We start from the raw sequence: 20,706 nt of genomic DNA on the forward strand, positions 1-20,706 counted from the left end.
TTGAATAATTAGCTTCAGTTTATTAATAAATGGTTCCCAGCAGCCTTTGCTAGGCTAGGTTTAGTTATGAACTTCCCATGGCATCCTGTACACAGTCACTCAGGGGAATAGTTACAGAAGCATAAATACTTTTCATATTTCATAAAATAGAATCTTTGCTCACTGCACTGCATTCTCCATTTCTTATTTTCCCAAGTTTTTCAACCTCAAGTATGCTTAATTTGCATTTAAATAATCTGCAGAGATTTTGGTATCACCAAGTTAACTTCAATTTCATTGATTTTTTCCTGGCTGTACATAAGAGGAAGTCATCTCAACAGAGGAGTGAAATACAGTAAGAGAAACAAATTTCATGCAGTAATGACTAAAATGGGTAAGTCATTAGAAGCCAACAGCGACAGGAGGCAGAAAATACTTCAGTGGAAAGGAGGAATCCTTAACCATGACACTTTCTGATGTGGTGGTGGAGACTATAATTGTCCATCTAAAAGCATGGTAGTAAGGCATGATAATATGTAGTTTATTTTACTGAAAACTAGTCATCAAGATGTCAATTGCAGCATCAGAAATAATTCATTTTAAATGCCATGTGCCAGCCAGAATTGAGGCAAGTCTGCACTCCCCAGTACAAAGCCAGAGCTAGCATCTGCTCGAGAGCAGCATTAGGTCACGGTGAGCTGCAGATCCTTCTTTTACCTACCCAGTTCCAGAAGGCGTTTAGTGAGCATCATGGCTTTGCCTAGATCCCCCTGCTGATACACAGCATAACTCAGGTAGTCCAGGATGTAGACTTTATCTGCAGAAGACACTTCTCCCTCATCCAATTGCTTCAGAGCTTGTTCCATCCAGAGCTCAGTGTGGTAGTAGTCAGCTTCAGTGTAGGCAATCTTCCCCAGCTCAAAGCAATCCTCAGCTGTTAAAAAGGATTTGTGCTTCACACCTGTATTGAAAAGTCAAACCAAACAATTTACACAAAATTCCAGACTAATCTTCATTCAGTTATTCCTTATTCTTTAGAGTACAGATTGTGACTTCAACATCTCTCTTCTGTAGTGACTATTTGTTTGAAGACTCAGTCTAAGTATCTAAAGCCTGTAAATCTTTGGCAGAACACAAACAGTGAGATGCAGTTTTCCATTGCTAAAATACCAGCAACTAACTGAATGTCTTTACCATTACTGGAAAATAAAGTAAAATAACCCTTCCTTCTCCAAAATCCCAAACACTTTGAGCTGGAGCAACAAGTAAGCAAATAAGAACTTTCAGAAAGCTGTTTTGAAAGACATTGTGTTATTGCTTTCAAAATGTTACTGAGGCACATCTTGTGAGGGACAACTTAGTGGGAGAGGAAAAAGAAAACATCAGTCAGTAAATTCCCAGCTGCTCAAGATTTTCATAGTCATTTTCAGAAACATTTGTAGAGACCTCTGAGAGATTAAAGCACTAGTGAGAAAATTACAGATTCCTATTTTTGCCACTGAAAAATTAAGGCCCAATGAAAAACCAAACTTAATCTTGTAAAAAGGAAACAGGACCTGCCAGTTTTATGGCTAAAATTACATTCCTGATTACATCTTAACACATTATGAATTTCTAGTAGCAGCTCCCACAGTTGCATTCAAAGATGGGAGTTCTTCTGTTGAAGACATGCCTTCAGGGATTAAATAGTTGAAGAGACAGTGCATGAAACGCAGTGTCCCACAGAGCAAATCGCTTTCTGCTCACTTGTGAAACACCTTGGGGTCCATACTGTGATGGCCAGTTGTTACAGATACACAATTATTTTAGTTAACAACTTATCATCACATTAACTAGTTAAACATCTACTGATTAAGTAAGTTTTCATTTGAATCACATAAGGATCAACTTGCAAGAGTTACATACAACACCTGAAAAGGACCTGTCAAGACAAGACCCTGGTATTTGTTAGGTTACCTTAGCTGTTACTAAAACAAAAGGGACTGATATTTTTTTTTAACCAATCACTATGATATAGGAAATTTTATAATAGGTAGGAACCAATCAAGGTAAAGAGCAAATTAAGAGATGGACATTTTATGCATGCTTTTGTTGGCAAATGTAGTTGTTTGAAGTGTATAAAAACCCTGAAAATGGTAACTAACAACCACTAGTTGTTGAAGGAGCTATCCCTCCCCCCCAGTGTTTCCCAGCAGATCCATCAACACAGTGAATTCTGTTTTCTACGCTTGAAGCTGCCAACTCTAAAATAAAATAACTATAAAATTCCCCTAAATTAGGGAAATGGGTGAGGTGGTGGTGGAGTGCTCATAGACAGAGATCTTCTGGAGTGACTGTTGCTTGATACATTTAGCAGCAGAAGAAAATGCATATGTGAAAAAGCAACTATTTAAAGGCTCCTTAAGCCAGCAGTCAAACGGAGTTAATAGTTAATATAAAGAAAGAGCACAGCCTGTAATGCAGTAAAGAGAATTAACAAGTGATATGGCAGCAATTAAGATTCTGATCAAAACCTGATGGCCTGACCAAACAGCAATGCCCTGGGAAGGAAGACAAAGAGCAGTGACAAGTGACTACACGGGACAATCCTTTCAGGAGCTCTGAAGAGAACAACCAGTTCTCTTCTATACTCTAGAACTTTCAGATTCTGTAATTACACTTTATCACACACAGTCTGTGAAGCTTACTACTTCAAAAGCGGTAATAAGCTACATTCAAAGCACTTTGTCTTATATTTTTGTGCTGTTTTAAGAGAACAATAACAAATTGCTTATTTTATTAGAATGAATCTGTAGGTTTTAGTTCAAGACTGCCCTAAACCCAAAAGCTAGATTATACATCATCACATGTAAAGCCAATTACCCTTAATTTTATTAGACATCTGACCACAATGAGTGTTTGCAAAAGCAAATGGATTGTACAGAGTTCATTTTTTTTTGCCAGTTGGCACAGTATGATTTTCAAACAGAGGAAATACGGGAAACTCAGCAGAGAAAGAGTCTTCTAGCAGAAATAAGTGCATGTTTTCCTGCATATAAACCATTATAAACTACCTCAGGTAATGTCACATAAGCTCAAGTCTGAGCATCCACTCTGCCTTTTGTTTTTCAGTTTATACGCTTCATGAAGTTTAAACTCAAAGAAGCCTCAGTCACCCCCAATCTGAAAGGTTCATCTTAACTGTGACAGGGAAAGGGATAACAAATGATAGGACTATTTTGTTGAAATGTGTTACCCTGTTACTAGGAACCTGCTGGTGTAACACAGGAAAATCCTCACCCAGGTAAGATTTTATTGCCTTTTTTTTTTATTAAAGACCATTAAAACTCAATTATCTTACCATAACTAGAAGAGAGATGCAGACATGTTCAAGTTCTAGCATAAGCAGAAAATGAGTGAGTAGAGTGAGGAAAATAATACAATTCAGAAAGAAACTTGTGTTCTGTGCAGTGTGTTTTATCCACATGCACTTGGCTGCAACTAGATGTAGCTTCCAAAAAAAAAAAAAACCACTGTAGCAACACTCCAGAGAGCATGTCAGAGTGGGTCAGCTCTTCCTGGGTTCCTCTCCAGCTGCACCAGGTTCCTCTCTTTCAAGGTGTGGCAGAAATAGAAGAGACACCTACTGTCAGCCCCTGATCAACAACCCATGTCACACTAGTTTTCACGCATCTTTAGTTAGCTCAAACACTTTCCTATTGTTACCATCACGCTACAGAGTTAACAAGGAGGAACAGAGTCAAATGATTTGTAACCAGGACATTTAGTAAAACTTCACAACATCTGAAAATAATGCTGATGACTCTTACCTGGAAGATTGCCTCTTGAGAGGGTGTCTGTGTCCAAATTATACGTATCTTGAAGTCTCAAGAGAGCTTTTGCTGCACCAGTCTGATCTTCGTCATTGGGGAAAAACTGCCGCTGGATAGTCATGTTTGAGATAAAGCCTGGAGAGACAGGGAGACACTCGATCTGTCTTTTCACAACTGTGTGTGTGAAATGACTCCCTTCTCCGAGATAAGCCAACATTTCAGGAAAGGCTATAAGTCAAGAAGAGCTATTAGCCCTGCAGAACACTGGCAAATGCAACAGTTCTTTCCAAAGCGTGGGACTAATCCTTTGGCTACATCCAGAAACTCTTTTTGTCTCAACAGGTTAAAAAAAAGCTCCATACAACAAAAAGACCATCCCCACATAAGGAACATTACAGATAATGTTATAATGGTAGTTTTTGCAATCATTCCACTCAATCTGCCTTCCATCGGGCTTCTCATTTAACAACATGGAATTTACAAATAGTTTAGAGGAGGAAAAAATCCACACGGAGTTAAGAACAGCAGTGTAAAGGTTAAGGCTCGTCAGTAAAAAGATGAAAACCAAAAATGCTCACATCTAGCTGCAAACAGCTTTTGACTTCAGGCAACTAAGCATCTGCTACGAACCTAACAACTTTCTGTGGACTTGGGCATTACCTAATTACACAGAAACTTGAGAAATATACAAAGTTAAAAAGGTTTCTCAAGATCCATCTGAGAAATGGAGATGAAAAATTAGCTTTTTTTGTGAAGAGAAAGGAAAAAGAAGAATCAAAAAGAAAAGATTAAGAGGCTTTTAAAGAAGCACAAGGGTGACATTTACTCAACAGAAGACAAGCAGGTTCTACAAAGCAAAAAAATACTCTCTAGGAACAGTTCCCTCATCCTTAGAGTCACATGAGATGTTCCTACTCCTCTCTGGTGGACATACACATGACCACTGCTATTGCTGTTACTGGAAGGGCTCTCCTTCCAGTGCATCATCCTCTCTTCAACAGGAGAGCTATGCTATTTTTACCCTTCTGCTTCAGTACAGTCAGGAGACTGGTGGGCTGTTCACATGGAGAAGGAAAAGCCTCCAGAAAGGCAGGAGAGTAGCTGAAGAGACCAGTTGCAGCACTCTGGTACATGCAGCACCAAAAGGAACAGCCAAGTCTGCCATGAGGACTTCTGTTAGAACAGACTGACAGCCATCTTCAGGAAACTTAACTTTTCTACTCTTTTGTCCCAAGATTCAGAAGCACAAGCTTTACAGTGTTAACTAAGGTAAATATGTTTGTTACGTTCACCTAACAACCACCAGCAGAAAACCAAGCAGCGTGACCAAAACCAGACAGAGCACAGTATGCAACAATCAGCTGTAAGACTATCCAAAAAAAAAAGAAAAAGAACTGGCCAAGCCTGTGATTTTTGCCCCTCTTCCCAGTCATTTTTTAACTACTCAGACCTTATAGCACTATTAGTTTATGGAAAGGCATTCCTGCTTCAAAAAAAACCCACACCATTTCTTTTACTACACCATGCTTCCTCCAATACTTCACTTTTTTCCTAACATTTTTCTTAAAAGAAAACAGTCTCCTTTGGGTTTTTACCCTCCCCTCATTCAGAAGGACTTAAGACTCACTAGTCCAGCTTTTTCTAAGTGTCTTTCACAGTCAACTGTTCTATGTCAAATGTCCTATTCCCCTCTGAAGAACTTCTACTCTTGTTGAAGAAGAGGCTCAAGTCTCTGCCAACATTCAGAAACGTCAACAACTCTGGGTGTATCAGCAGCAACAGCACTTGATCATTCTCAAAGGCAGCCTCACGTCTCATACTCAGAAGAGTTTTGTTGCTTTTTTTCTGTTCAGTCACGATGTTTAGAGATTAAATTTCTTTAAGTACCAGTTTGCAAGAAGCAAGCGAGTACACAAAAGCAAGCCCTGATCCCTTGCAAAATTTAAAGCATCCAAGGAAATGATTCAGCTTAAACATCACAGTTTTCCAAATGTTTTGTAAAGCTCAGATGATAGCACACTGACAGAAAACAGTAGGTCTTCTGGGATTATTTTTTAGAAATCACCTCAAAAGCAAACTTAAAAATCTAAATCAAACCATAACACATGAACGACATAGTCAAGTAAATACAACTACAATGGGATCCTTGTTGACTACAGACACACTTACCATCTGACATGTCCTTCAGAACAAGGCTCTCCAGCTCACCCCACTCTGTGTTAAGGCGTTTCATCAACTTGAATGCATTTACAGGGTGTCCCAAAAACCCTTCTGGGTCTTTCGTAGCAGTATCTGTCAGCTGATCCAACTTCTCTGCCCATCTATAGTGAAAACATACGTTCATTAAAGTCTCTGGTAAAAGTTTGCCAATGCACAATAAAATTGATTTCAAACTACTCGACAGTCTTTGTTACTAAAAAAATCTAACACAAACTGCAAGGTTTTACATTATCTATATATAAAGCTCTCCTAGAAGGAACAGAAGGGGCTTTTTTCTTTTAATATTCTTCCTCAGCTGCAGCCTAAATCTTGTGGTCTCTTGTGGTTTTTGTGGGAACACTGCAGGACAAATTCCTTCCTCCAAACACAGTATACCAGCAGTTCCATTATGAGTTTCCACGCAGGACTAATCAAAAAAAATAAAGCTTTACTCACATTTTTTATCTTTTGTTTTTCAGTGGCCTTTTTTCTAAAGTTTACCAAAAGTTAGTTCAATGTGTCTCAGATTATTTTACACTTAGGCACACACTCTTAAATCTATTATAAGCTCCATGCCTCCCACCACAGAACTGCCTTCCACACTGAAAGCTTGTCAGAACCACGTAGTACCTAGGAATGAGGAACCTGGATCAACCTTCTGGTGTTACAGTTCTGACTCTACAAACCTCTCTAACTCTGCCAGGGACATAAGCCATTCACAGCCCAAACACATTCTGAAACAAGCACACCTTCCAACAATTTCTGTTGTTCATCTGTCATCTGTTTTAATGGAAACACCCCAGAGCCTGCTCCAGTCTCACACCACACTACACACACCAGTGCTATGCTGGTACACATCTGCAGAACAACCAAACTGTCTCCCTCTATCCAAACGATGAAGACATGTAACAACACCCTGAAATCAGGATGAGTTAACATTAAAAAAAGTCACACCCCACAGAGAATACCAAACATCGACACTAATATAAAGCAGAATCTGTAGCCTAGAGGCAACTCTGCACACAAGCCAGCATTCAGCTTGCTCCAGAATTTGGTAAGCCTGAATGAAGCTTGTCTGTTTTATCTGAGAGAGGCAGATGTTACAACTGTTAAAGGTGCCACTGTTGGCTTTCACTCTTCGCACATTCTCTAGTTCTTTTCCTATGCTCTGACAGTCCCTGTCCAGGTTCTTGCCAGCAACAACATGAGTGAAGGTGTTCACTCTAAAATGGAATGTTCAAAGTGCTCCTGGGGACCAACTCCAGCTCCTAGCAAGACAAAGGCCAAATAAATCCATTTCAACAAATTGTGCATTCAGATCACACCAGGTCAGATGCATTGTGTGCTTCCCACTGCATGACTATCCAACCTAAGCAGTGGCTGAAAGTCACTGCAATCACAAGGTCAGAATTTCTTTCAAGTAGTTTTTCTTTCATAAAAGCCTTCACCAGAAGCCACTCATATGGTGTGAGCCATCCTCCATACTTCATTGACTTTTAACACAAGCTACCAATAAAATACAAAGTCCAAACACAAATGTTCCTGGCACTTCTTCTGGGTTCTTCTATCTCTCTGTGACACTTAATTGAACTCTTCTGAGCACTCACAATACAGTACAAACAGAGCTTCAAAGCTTTTATGACAAACTGTATTGACACACTCTTCCATGTCCAATTGGCATGCTCCCATCTTAGTTTGTGGCAGTAAAGAATACGTATATATGAGGCAAACTTGAGAGCAATTCCAATGCTGTATAAAAAATATATAGTCTAACAAAAGCATCCTTCTTCCTGGAAGGCAGAATGTAATACATAAAGGCTAAACTACAATTAATGCATCTATCTGAAATTGTTTAAATATCCTGATGATTTACACACACTTTTGAAATCCAGGAAACCAGCTTGCTGAGTCATACAAAATTTTTCTTTCTAGCTGTGATAAAATCTGACATACTGGACTCTGTAGGTGTGAGGATCAGAAATCAGCAACATAGTATTGGCAAAGGTCAGGTCTCTTTTTTTTTTTAAAGCAGTAATGAGGTTTTATTTTGCTTTATTTTACTTTTAAATCCAACTATAGCAGATCAAAATACAGAGACTCTGCTCTTGTAGCAGGTTATTACTATTCATTGGTTAGCTACGATATGGTCACGCATGTCAACACTTTGTAGCACTTCTACATCTCATGTATCATTGCAGCCCTGTAACGCTCATTTGGAGACTTCTTGGGGTTTAGTTTCCACTAGGCAAATTGTCATTCAAAGAACTACATCCCCTTGGGAAGTACATACAAGCAAAAGTACTGAAGTAAAAGTTATCATACAGAAAGTGAGTTGACTAGATTTCATCATCAGAAAGCTGCAATAAAGCAAACCAATGGTTTGGAGATAACTACTTGGGACAAAAACTCAGCAAAAAGTGCAAGTTTAAGCTTGGTCTCAGAGGAAAAAAATTCCACAAATTTAATCAGCCTTGGGAAGCACTTTTAACAAAAGGGTGGACTCAAATTGTCAGCTATTAGCATTATGAAACAAGCTGCTTACTTTTTAATCTGTTCCAGCTTGCTTTCTTCTGCCTTGATGTAATCTTTCAGTGACACCACCAGATCTTTTTCTGTATTAATTAAGTCTGTCATATGACCTAGAAAATAAATTATTTTGGTTAGACATGGAGAAAAGAAATTGAGAAGCAGAAGCGTTCTTCTGCTCTTCAAGTCCTTCTGCACTCGTTTAAATAATCCTGATGGAGTATTTGAGTAAGGCTTCTTGCCCTATATTTTTCTTGAAGCAGAAAATCTCATGTTGTGTTGGACCAAGCTTGTTGCCATGGAAATTAACATAGTATCAGGTATTTATTATTAGAACTAATTCAGGATTCATTTGGAAAAGGAAGTAGGTTGCAACAGAGTAATCCTTCATCCAAGCATATATAATGTAGAGAAAATAAAGACAATGCTAAAGAAATATACAAAGCCTTCACATTTGATACCAAATATTAATCCAGCATTTTATTTTTTTAAGGTTACTTGCATGACTTCAACAGGTCTCCTACAGACTCTGTTATTAATTAATAATTGCTTCACTTCCTGCAAGCAAGCAGCTAGACTGGTTCACCACCAAGTGATCCAGTCCACAATCTTCAGGTGTGTCACTGTCTAGAAGAACCCAAGAGGGAGCCTGGCGACACACTACTATCATTATGTACCCTTATCAACTGTTTTGCTTGCTCCTACAGTTGTGCAACAGTCCACAACTAACATGTTTAAAATCCAGTACCTTTTAATGAATACAAAGCCTAGCCTGGGTCAAACTAACTGGACTGACTTAAAGTATGTTTCTCCCAGAAGAAAGAATTTAGTAAGTTCAAAAGAGCTAGTAAGTGCATTTAGTTCTGTACCAATTAAAGCCCTCGATGCCATTGACACATCATTGCAGAAGCAGTCCTGAAAGCCTTCAAGAAATTCTTTTGGCATGCAGCATATACACCAAAGCATGACTCACCAATGGAAGTGAAGAAGTCCGTATGGGCATAAGAAAAAGGCAGCAGAAGTCCAAGAGCTATGGTACACCACATCTTGTTGAATGTCATAGTTCAACAGTTGGCACCTCACCACGTACCTATGAAGGAAACATCAAGTAGGTTAAAAAAAATAAATCCCATTTCACCAGAGTTAAATCTACCCTCAAATGAGACAGCTTATTCTCTTGAGCTGTCACTAGTTCTGCAGGCTAAGCTTGAGCAGCTCACAGAGAATTGATGGCACTTCTGCAGACTTTCTTATACTTTTGTCTTGTGCAGTGAGAGAGGAAAGACTAGCTTGGAGACAGGATCTTCCAGAGTACTCTTCATCTTTTTGACATCTAAGACACACTACAGATAGAGCTGCTTTATAAAAAGCACTAAAAAACCCAATATTGCTGAAAAAACCCTGTAATACCAAGTTAAAATACCTATTATCAAGTTCATCCACTCAATGAAAAAAAAAGTTTCTTCCAAAGGGTCAGAAATATGTCAGTGGAAGAAGTCTAGATTAAAGTCCTATACAGCCAGTCCACAGACTAAGTTAATTGCATGCTCCTCCTCTTCAGCTGCCACCTCGAAGAAGCCCAGCCTCCATCCCCGACACAAAAGGCTTCTCTGTCGGCTGGTTCAGTCGGTCCCTGGATAAGGCCATTGCAGGCTCACAGGCAGCACTTTCTCCCACAAATAGCTGCCAGGCTCAAAGCCTTTCACGATCCTGAGTCCTTTCAACAGTCTCAGATTTCCTCGCTACTGCATACTTTAAATGTAATTATGCTGACTTGGAATTCACAAGATTTATTTTTTTCCAAACACAAATGCTTTGACTCTCAGGCACTGGATCTGCTCATAAAAACTGTAACAACTGCATCCACTAACAGAAATCCTTTTACAACTCTTCCAACAGCAAGAAAATTAATGAAGAGAAGAAACAAACAAACAAAAAGAAACATCACCAAACAAGTCCAGATACAAAGCTGTTCGGTCTGTTTAGAGAAGCAAGCAACACGCTTGTGATGCAGTTGATAGTACTGATAGCAAATAACAAAACCGGGTGTGCCACATGTGCCATTCACACAAGGAAGGTGTAAACAAAATCGGGAAAGCACAGAAGTCACACTCAAAGAGAAATCATCCTGCCCACAAGTGGATACATAAACAGGGAACACTTCCTTGACTCCAGGGCACAAGATCTCTTCTGGTATTGCACCTCAAGAGTCAGGAAGCAGTTCCTGGCCTTTCCTTTCACACCTAGCAGTACAGAAAGAGTGGTGCTTGTGTTTACATTTACGGACTCAGTATTGCCTCTTGAACAGGGCAAGCACAGTTTCACTGGCACTAACAGAAATTCATACAAGCCTAGAAAAGCAACAGAATTTCCATCTCCTGTAAATCATCTGAAGTCTACATGACCACAACTGAAAGGCTGAAATATTCTGATACATTCACTGACAGAAAGTAAACTGTGAAGTAAAAATTTGGAGAGGGAAGTCTGGAGTCCTGCTTTTTCCCAGAGCTGTCAGGTGCTTTCGCTTCACCAACCCTCCAACCCAGCCCTGCCATCTACAGGAGCAATCCTCACCTCCTCCTTGCTTGCACTGGCAACAAGCTACAACAAACTATTTGAAACATAACTCATTAAAAAAATAATCCCCCCCACGCTCATTTCTGATACAGTTCACTATATAGCCAAGTAGCATCCTTGCCAGTACAAGAGGGCAATTTGGAACTGGCAGCCAAAGACAGCAAAGGAAGGCAAAATTGTTGTTTCTGGTATCAACCCAGATTTAATCCATTTGGGAAACTCCAGCCCTAACCAGAATGAACAAATACACAGTCCTCCAGCCAGCCTGTAACACTACCTAGCTTTCAGCATAAAGCAGGTATCCTGCTTAGGGCTATCCAACTGCACCTACCTCTTCTGTGACTAATGTCAGTCTTGTTAAATACAGCTCCAATTGAGTAATTGTTGGAAACTAACGGGTCATACCTAGAATCAAGTCTTCTTGCTGGCAAATTTCCTTTCACTCTTTACTGAAAAGAACTTGTATCCACATGGGCAAGGTCACTGAAGTGTACTTGCACTTTTATTAAAAACACTGCTCAACTTGTATTTTGCTCTGCAGAAAGCCAACTGCCTCCTGATCATTCAGCACTTGAGCTAATACAGCTGTGACTCAATTACTAAGCACAAACAGTTCTACTACACAATAAATATTTGCCAACATTATCAGTACTCAGAATTCATTGAGCTATTTATTTACTCAGTGAAATACAAGGAAAGCTTCAGAAAGTTTACTTTTTACTATTAATCAATATGAAACTTTTCTAAAACACAACAACAAAAACACCCTCACCAAAAAGATGGTAACAGTGGTGTCTCTTTTCCACCTACAGCTCTTGGTGACAGTTTTGCATCTCACACAATAACAACAGAACGATGCCTTAACACAACGATGCCTTAGAGCCTGTTTGAGGGGCAAGATTTGGAAATAGTTTTTTCTCCTCCATCTGCCTATTCCAGCCTGCTCCAAAACCAGGCTGACTCCAAACACAGATGCAGCCCTTTGCCTCCTCACATCTTCAAGCTTAATGAGTGTCCACAGCCACAAACTGCAACAAGGGAAATTCTAAGTTGGTACAAAGTTTCTCACAGTGACAGCAGTTTGGCACTACAAGAGGTTGCCCAGAGAAACTGGATTTCACATTTCTTGGAAGAATTTCACAACTAAATAGGACAAACCCACGCACAGCCTAACCTAACCTCCAAGCTCATTCAGCTTCAAACAGGGGGTTAGGCTAGATATCATCCAGAGGTCACATCCAACTTCATTTCTCTTTCCTTTCACAGTCTCCAGCTTTTGTGTCATTTGCAGGGACCAGACTCCTGCAATAGCTTTCAGCCACCCAAGATTACTTCCCTTCCAAGCGGAATCCCAAGAGTTGGAAACAGAGCCCAAGGCAGCAGCCAGCCAAGCTTTCGCTCCCCTGACAGCAGTTGCTAAGTAGCACAGCTTCCTTTACTGCAAAAGGATCAGCTACAGGTTCCCAAATCCAAGAAAATAAAGCTCAGGTAGAATAGATGCTGGAAATCTCTTAGACATGCAAGCTGCCAAATAAGTAGGCTTAATTTCTTCTTGTCAGTGACATGAAGTAAAACAACACACACACACACAGCCCCCACCACCCTCACATGAGTCTCATCAGTCTGACTCTCCTTCTCAGCCAAACACCAAGATGGCAGCTGAGCATCTCAAAAAGGAGGAAATCTGCTACCCACGTACAGAAGTGGGAGGCTGGCTGACAGCTTTAACACAGGAGCTTCCTGACTTTCTGTAAGAAACCAAGCTCTGAAACAGGAAAACATGGCAGAACAGGAAAAGAAAAACCCTGGGAAAGAACAAATGTACATACAAGTAAAATGAAGCAGCAATTAGACAAATGACACTGCTAAACACAGCACAGGATTCCTCTAACAACAGATACACAGCAAACGCCATTTCAAATGATGAAACAGAGGTGGGTTTGAAGTGTTCAGCTCTGCAAGTAGAAACAACCTGCAAGAACAGATGTGCACGTAGCATCCATACAAGCAGAAGGAAAAGTGAAGACCAGCTACTGAGAGTGATATAACCTCACGACAATCAAGATCACACTAATTGGTGATGGAACACTGAAGCATTTAATGGAAGGTGTTTGTTATAATAATGCCCACACTGCCAATTCCAAGTTCCCAGGTGCTTACTAGGATCCAGAAAACAACATAGAAAATGAAAACTGAGGGAGTACTTCAGTATGGAGTTATTCTGAAATAGTTCTAATTTCATTCCAAAACAGCTTCTTCATTTTAGGTAAGAAATAAGTGACCTATTCAAAATTAGGTCTGCTGCAAGGTCAGGAGAGAAAAGCTGTAACACCAAGATCCTCAACTTTTGATTTAAATATTGGTCCACTCTCACAATTCTTACCATATTTGACTGTATGTAAAAAGAAATAAAGGGGGAAAAAAAAAATCTGTTAAACTGTGCTGAGTTTAGGGAGGGGGAGAGAGGATAGCACCAGAAATAACAGCCGCTCACTGCACCAAACCTCTCCCGTCTCAAGGACCACTCACGTTATAGTCTCGTGACATGATGCAACTATAAGTGTTAACTCAAAAGGAAAGAACTTTCCCAAAGTACTAGAAGCATTTAGCTGTCACTGTTGCTTAACAGTCTCACAGGACAGAAACATTAGAATCCAGTTCCCTATATTCTGTAGCACGTTATTTTTAAAGGTTACTTTCAAATTAAGCTCCGAGCAGTGAGAAGAATGCTTTTCTAGAACTACTGTTAACAAAAGAACATGGCACATTTTGGGCTTATTTTAATGACAAAGTTGTAATATAAGTCATCACATATATAAGTAATATAATAAAAGACAGGAATCAATTTAAGAGACAAGGAAGTGACATATTTTAAGTATCACTTATTACTAACTTGAAGACAACGTTCATGAGACTGGACATAGAGCAGGTGTGTTCGTACACAGATTTGTACCCAAGGAACTGAACCAAGTTCTCCCTTGGTTTCTTCCAGATGAAGAATGAATGGACACAGCCCTCTCATAGCCCACTTGTTTTAACTTCCTAAGCCAAGACAAAGAACACTGGTAATGGAGCAGAGCACTTAATAGATATAACAAGAAGGAGGCTATCCTCCTATTTATCTTTCTGCTCAAGGATTAGTAGAGCATCCATAGAGACATACTGAATGTTTTCAGATATTAAAAGTGATTATAAAAAAAAATCAGGACAATCTCAGTGATCAACAGTTGAAAACAGTAACTGGTAAGAGCTCTTTTAGGTTGAAGCCACAGCCCCACAGGTGGTTTTGCAGTAGCAGAAGGCCTGTTCCTCTCCAGGGGAACCGCAACTCATTCTGAAGCTGTTGCAAGAACTCTGTCTAGAAACACATAGCAAAAGTGACAGCAAAGATGCTGTTTAGGCACAAACTTTATTTAGTCTTTCCTCAGTTAAACAGTCACAATTTATCAAGTAAGGTTTGAATTATTTTCTTAAAAAAAAAAAAAAAAACACAACAAAAAACCCAACCTGTCCTTATCTGTATCAACCCCTAAATCAATCCTGGGTTTTCTTCTCACAAACCTCCATTTATCCTCACTCCTTCCACAATGTTACTCATCTGTTATTTATGCTTTTCAGACTGCACTGAGTATTTTCCAATCTATGCAAACCCCTCAAAAATCATAGCTTCAAATGCTAGGTTTTAAACCCATCCATTATGCAGATTAAACAAGGTCAGAGATCATCCCTGTCTTCTGGCTCCATGCATAGCTCTTAGTGCACCCATCAAACCAAAGTTTCTGCAGCAGCTCCCGACTCCATACCACTACCTTGGCTGTGCCAGATGACAACCTGCCACGTGTAGGGCTACAGAGTGAATTAGCAAAGGGAACTAACCCACAGTATGTTTTGTTTTGGGGTTTTTTTGTGAGGAGTTGAGGTAGTCATTCTCCTTCTATACACACATTCTGATTTGGTTTATCAGATGTACCATCTCACGTGAAGAGCGCTGATCAGGAACAGCAGTTTGTGAAATTGGTGCTGCTTCTTTAGCTTCTAAATGAATAAATAGCTAGAAGAGATGTGCCTACCTGTGCCACAAACTGCTGAAATGGCAGAATTAACAGTCTCTGCAGAGCAAGATTTAGGTTTATTGTTGTTACTTTTGAGTCTCAGGAGGTGGAAAAAGATAAAGCCATACTGGTTCTGTCAGCACATAATTAAATAGCAGCACAGAGTAGCCTACATCAAATCAAATGCTTTGCAGTATGGTTCAGAACATTCAATTGGACCCCGTGATGACCCAAAAGTAGTTACAGGTACAGAACTGTAAGAGAGAGAATATCTCTTTATCCCAAAAGTAAGCCTCTGCTTCCCAAACAAACCTTGACTTTCCACTCCTGACAGAGTGCTGTCTGCATGCTTAGCTGAATAGTCTTTGTCATTCTAAGAAGCTGCATTTCACATCTAGTTGTTGTAACTGATAGCTTCATCCATCTACTACAATCTGGAGCACTGCATCTTCACGAATTCGAAGTAGGTGTGTACTCAGGCACTCCAGCACCTTTGCATCTCCTCTTACTGAATTCAGCAGGAAAAAAAAATGTGTGAAACTGAATGCTGGGCAACTCTTCTGATATCTTCTCTCTGTAACACTGAAACATCTTTCCTCTAAGAGCAGCCAGCTTTTCAGGTGAACTGGAAGATTTACTCCAAGCATAGATGACATTTTTATTTTCTCTTCAACAGCATCAAGACTCCATGCAGGAGTTTTTCCCTCTAGTCACGGTACATCCTACCAAGACACCTATACTCGAAGGCATAACTTGCTGCAAAGTTAGATGCAAAATTTCACACAACGCAGCTGGCTGAGCACAACCCAAAGCAGCAGAGAGGGAAATCAAGATAAACTTCATTTCTCGCGGCATAATCACTACCATAAAGCACTCATGGTTACGAGCACGGCGTGTGGCAACCAGTGCAGCCCCTCCAGCACTCAACTAACTTTCCATCCGCGCCAGCACAAAGCCATTTCGCTCCCCGAGTGTTCTCAAATGTCTAAGGCAGGACAAGCCAACGGGCCACCAAATGTGCGTTGCTCCGTCCCTTTCATGCCGCAGCAGCCCCCAGCTGCAAAAGTGCTGTCCGCTGGCTCGCGGTGGGTGCCCAGTAGTTCGGGAGGTAGCACGGCGCCGGGCTGGGACCGCCGGGCGGGAACCCACCTGCACCCGGGGAGGGCAGGGGAAGCGAGATGCGCGGCCACGGAGCTGCTCGCGGCCACGTTGAAGCGCAGGGGCCGGGCCGCAGCGCCGCGGATCCCCGGGGACAGGAGGCGGCGGCACTGTTTAGTCTGCCAGCCGCGGGAGAGGCGGGCGGGCCCCCGCGGCCCTGCCCGCCGGCGCCCTCCCGCCCCCCTCCGGAGACTGCCGGCTCCCGTTACGTAACGGCCGGGAGGGTCGAGGCACCGGCCCCTCGGGCGGGAGGCCCGGCGGCGGAGCGCTGCCACGTATCGCCCCCGCCCACGTCGCAGCCGCCGCGCCGTCCGGACCCCGACGTTGCCCCTGACACCGCGCCCCCTCGTCCCGTCCCGTCCCAGCCCACCCAACTGCGCCCGCCGGTACCAGTGAGCCGCGGGGCGCCCGGTCCTCACCCGAGCGAGGAGAGCGGCGGCGCCGGTGCCGTCCAGCCACGGGCTGCCCAGCGGCGTAACGCAGCGCGGCGCCGGCCCCGCCGCTGTTATAGGCGCCCCGGCCCCGCCCCGCCGCCCGCGCGAGGCGGGACCGGGCGGCCGCGCGCTACGTGAGCCCGGTCACAGCGGCGGCCGCCACACGGCGCACGCGCCGCCGCTCCACGTGGGCGCCGCGCGGGGCCCGGCAGCCGCCAGCAGGGGCACACGCGCGGCACGGGAGAGGGACTCCACCGGCACCTAAAGCTGGGGACAACTATTGAGCTAAAAGTAGCGTGAAAGTTTGGGGGTGAAAGTTCACGGAAAAGGCCTAAAATGCCGGGAGTCGCGGGGGTGAGCGCCCGCGGCCAAGCCTGGCCCCTCGCCCCGCGGCCAGGGTAGCTGACCCCGGCGGGACCGTGCCCCACAGCTCTCGCCGCGGCAGCATCCCTGGGGCACGAGGGCCTGGCCTCCCCTCCCCAGCGAGGAGGGATCACGGCCCCGGCTCCCTGCATGGCACCCGCGACTGATGTGCACGGTCTGGTATTGATCTGCACCCATTCTCATTTCTGGAGAAGGCTGCCTAGCCAGCTCTCCTCCCCTGCTCGCACAGCTAACACTCACTCAGCCTTGTCTCATTTATCTGATCAGTGCTTTAATTTCTAGTAATAATTTCGATTCTAAGCCAACCTTGCACCTCTCACAATATTTCACAACATGCTTTCTGTACCATCATCCAAGCCCTTGCCAGTAGCCAACACTTGGGGGAGTCTTCTCTTGCAAAGCCCAGGGAGAGATACTCATCAAGTAGTGGTTTTGAACCAGCCTCCCCTCCTTCCAGAGCTTCTAAACTTTGCTGATGACATCTTGCAAGGCAGTACCCAAGTCTGTGTCACAAAGCACATCACCCCTCTGGTGGGGAAGAGCTCTCAGCTATCACACAAAAGCATACAGCCACTCAGGTATGTCTCAGCTGTGTCTCGCCGTGATAGATCTATGCTGACTGTTCTTTGTCTTCAAGGCGTTCATGAGTAAAGTAGTCATTGTTCACTGCAGTTCCAGCAATTAAGTTAGAGTCAGTGGCATTCATAAGCAATTTTTTCCTTTCCTTTTAAATGTGGGCTTCAAATAAAGGATCACCTCCCTACTAGCCCAGCCAGACTGTGGCTTCCTTTTTTTCAACATTTTTGCCCACCTCTAGCTGGAAAGCTCTCACAACAGTGATTAAAGAGAGCTGACAAAGACACAACGGGGCAAAATCCCCCTCTAACACACATTCTTTAATAGGAATTCTTTAAACTGTCTTAAAACCTCTTTCATAAGGGGTAACTGGAGGTTGCAGCATGGTCCATAACAAAGATTTCTTGCCAGTACCTAAACAGTTACCTCAAGCTTCGACTCCCTCAGCCATGTCTCTCAAAGAGCAAATGTAACAACATTGAGTGTGACACCCCATTTGGGGGAAAACTATGAGATATGATACATCTCATATGAGAAACAAACAAAGTTAATTTAGTCATTTCCCATCCAGATGTGGACACAGATGTGTCCACACAGCCGACTACACCGCCAGTGCTGCGCGTGCTGCTGCGCCAGAGCAGGAAGAAGGCCAGATTCTAGTGGAACCATCAGTCAAAAAAATAAGCCTTCCTTTCCTCTCATTTTGGTCCTCTTCCAACAGAAATACAACTCCTACAACTAGCAGGAAACACTGGAATGATATCCAAGCTTCTAGCTGAGGCATATAGTTAAAACCCTATTATCCAAAGAGTCCATAAGATCTAGCCAGAGATTTAACAGCAGCTTCTAGAGATTTGGCAAAACCTCACACGCTGTAAAGGCATTCAGATTTTTTCTAGCAAGATTCACTCCTCTCTCTTCATCTTTTGTGCTATTCAGATACTTCTGAAAAGTAAGGCAGACAACAGAGAACAACAACAAGAAGTTTATTGGCATGTTTAGTACCAGACTCACTTGTATTGGTCACCATGGGGCTGAAGGCAGAGAAACTTCTGCCAAAAGCAGCCCAGGCTTTTGGAATCTACCAAACAGTCAAATTAAGTCGTGGCATTGTCTTGCTCCATTAATCTGTTTCTGCCCCTTATCAGTGCTTTCTGTTGGTTAGGTAGAAAGCACTCAATCATTTTCTCTTGCTTTCCTCAACCCCAGCATAGTTACTGAGGTTCCAGTTGCATTAAAAGATTGTCAGCTGCCCTGTGCTGGACTCAGGCTGCCCTGTGCTGGACCTGCTGCCAAATGCTGATAGGGCCAGGCAGCTTCAAGCAGGCTTCAGCAGAGGAACTGGTTATGTCTGCACCTTGTGAAGAAGCACTATCTCCAAGAATAAATACAATGAGAACACTTCTTGAGAGAAAACCACGGCAAAACAAGTGGCTTTCAGACTTCCTTTAGGATTTGCAGAGCCCTGTGTGTTTTCTAACAGAAAGACTGGCTCCTTTGCAGAAAGCACAAGCCTAACAACGTGCTTCCTTTGCTGAGTAGTGGTGTAGAAGCACTCCAATAGGCCCTAAGCTGAAAGATACCAAAGGAAAGGTCCATCCAAACCAAGAATGAAGCACAAGAGACCTCACAGAAGCACAACCATAGTGGCTCACACCAAAGCTTTGTTTAGCCCAGGCTGCCTGTACTATCTCAACCTCCAGATTCTTTTTTAGAGATTTTTCTTAACCTGATGTGGCCAGTCTATTTAGTAACCCTCAGAATCTTCTGTTAGGTATTTCTGCTCTCCTGAGCTACAACTGTCTTGCAATCACAACATCCTTTACCTTGCAGTTACACCATCCCTTAGCCAGGGCATGGAAAACTATCTCCATTTGTTCACTGGGAATGGGGCTCCAGCTAGTTGAGACTGGATTAACCAGCTTCTTGTATGGGATGAGACAGCAAACAGTTGGTACCTATCCCTTACTGAGCCAAAGCATCAGGGCCTACCAAGTTCCTCACAGTGGATGTACTCCAAGTCTTTGATCATGCTTGTTGTCCTCCTTGAGCCTCTTCTAGTTCTTCAGAATCCTTTTGGAGACCACAGGCCGTGACCTGCATGCAATGTTTTAAGACACAGGTAAGTTATCTTTACATCATACAAAGTTAGCTGGCACCACAACTTAGATTTTTCAAGTGTTTTAACAACTAAGGTTTACCCCTTTGTGAAGAGTTGAAACCTTATCTATTTTCCCATGTGTTCATCAAACAATGCTAGTCTACTCCCAAAATGAAGTCAAGAGGCTAAATCTTATCATCAGTTATTTTATGAAGCAAATCAGTGCCGAAGCTTGAGGATCTCCCCTAACCAACACCAGGAGGGAGGGGAAAATACAAAACCCACATATGCTATCCCAATCAGCTGAAAGGAGCAACTCTACTACAATGTCATTCAAGTGTTAAAGTGTCTCCCCTACGCCTCTACAGGGTGAGGAGCACAGAGTGTAAACCAGCAGTGTCAACTTAGACCTTTCTTTTAAGGTCCTCATCCTCAGTATGAGAAACTGCAGGAATTCGTCATATATACAATATCTACTCCAAGCCCAGCTTCAGAGAAGAGCCAGATGTGGTTAGTTTGCATCTAAAATTTAATGATAGAGGGAAAGACTACTTGATAACTTTCTCTTTAACGAAGTGGTTTGTCATTCCTTGGGCTCTTCCTAAAAAATAATTTAACTTTTTTCTTTACCAAGAGGTTCCTGGAGGCCTGACCATAACCCCACACACTGAGTTTGCTAGTTTTATGTATTTAAAGCAATTAGCAGTTGTTTTGCAAAAGCCATCTGTTAGCAATTCTAATGCTTGTTTTTGCTTATTGGGGGCAGCTGGAAAGACACAAAAAAGAAGAGCAAGAAAAAACAAGATTACTATTACCACCATTATTAGCCCAGGATTACATATTCCAGCCACTTCTTTGGCTTGGAAAATCTTTTTACCTACCAATATGAGTATTTTACAAAACCAAAT

General features: G+C 42.4%; 1 protein-coding gene across 4 annotated transcripts in view; it reads right to left on the minus strand.

The window, feature by feature from the left end:
- The window catches only part of P4HA1 (prolyl 4-hydroxylase subunit alpha 1), a 35,133-nt gene extending 18,313 nt beyond the window's left edge, over positions 1–16,820 (minus strand). For 3 of the 4 annotated variants that reach the window (XM_062001017.1, XM_062001015.1, XM_062001016.1), the window contains exons 1-6: positions 16,723–16,820; positions 9,490–9,606; positions 8,533–8,629; positions 5,961–6,112; positions 3,789–3,926; positions 701–940 (exon numbers count right to left, since the gene is read on the minus strand). In XM_062001017.1, the coding sequence (XP_061857001.1) occupies positions 701–940; positions 3,789–3,926; positions 5,961–6,112; positions 8,533–8,629; positions 9,490–9,577 (715 nt within the window). In that variant the 5' untranslated portion in view covers positions 9,578–9,606; positions 16,723–16,820. Of the gene's footprint in view, positions 1–700; positions 941–3,788; positions 3,927–5,960; positions 6,113–8,532; positions 8,630–9,489; positions 9,607–16,693 lie in introns of all 4 variants that reach the window. The other variant, XM_062001018.1, reaches the window with a different exon arrangement.
- Between the last annotated feature and the right edge of the window lie 3,886 nt (positions 16,821–20,706).

Source organism: Colius striatus, chromosome 8, assembly GCF_028858725.1.
Source record: "Colius striatus isolate bColStr4 chromosome 8, bColStr4.1.hap1, whole genome shotgun sequence".
Lineage (NCBI taxonomy): Eukaryota > Metazoa > Chordata > Aves > Coliiformes > Coliidae > Colius > Colius striatus.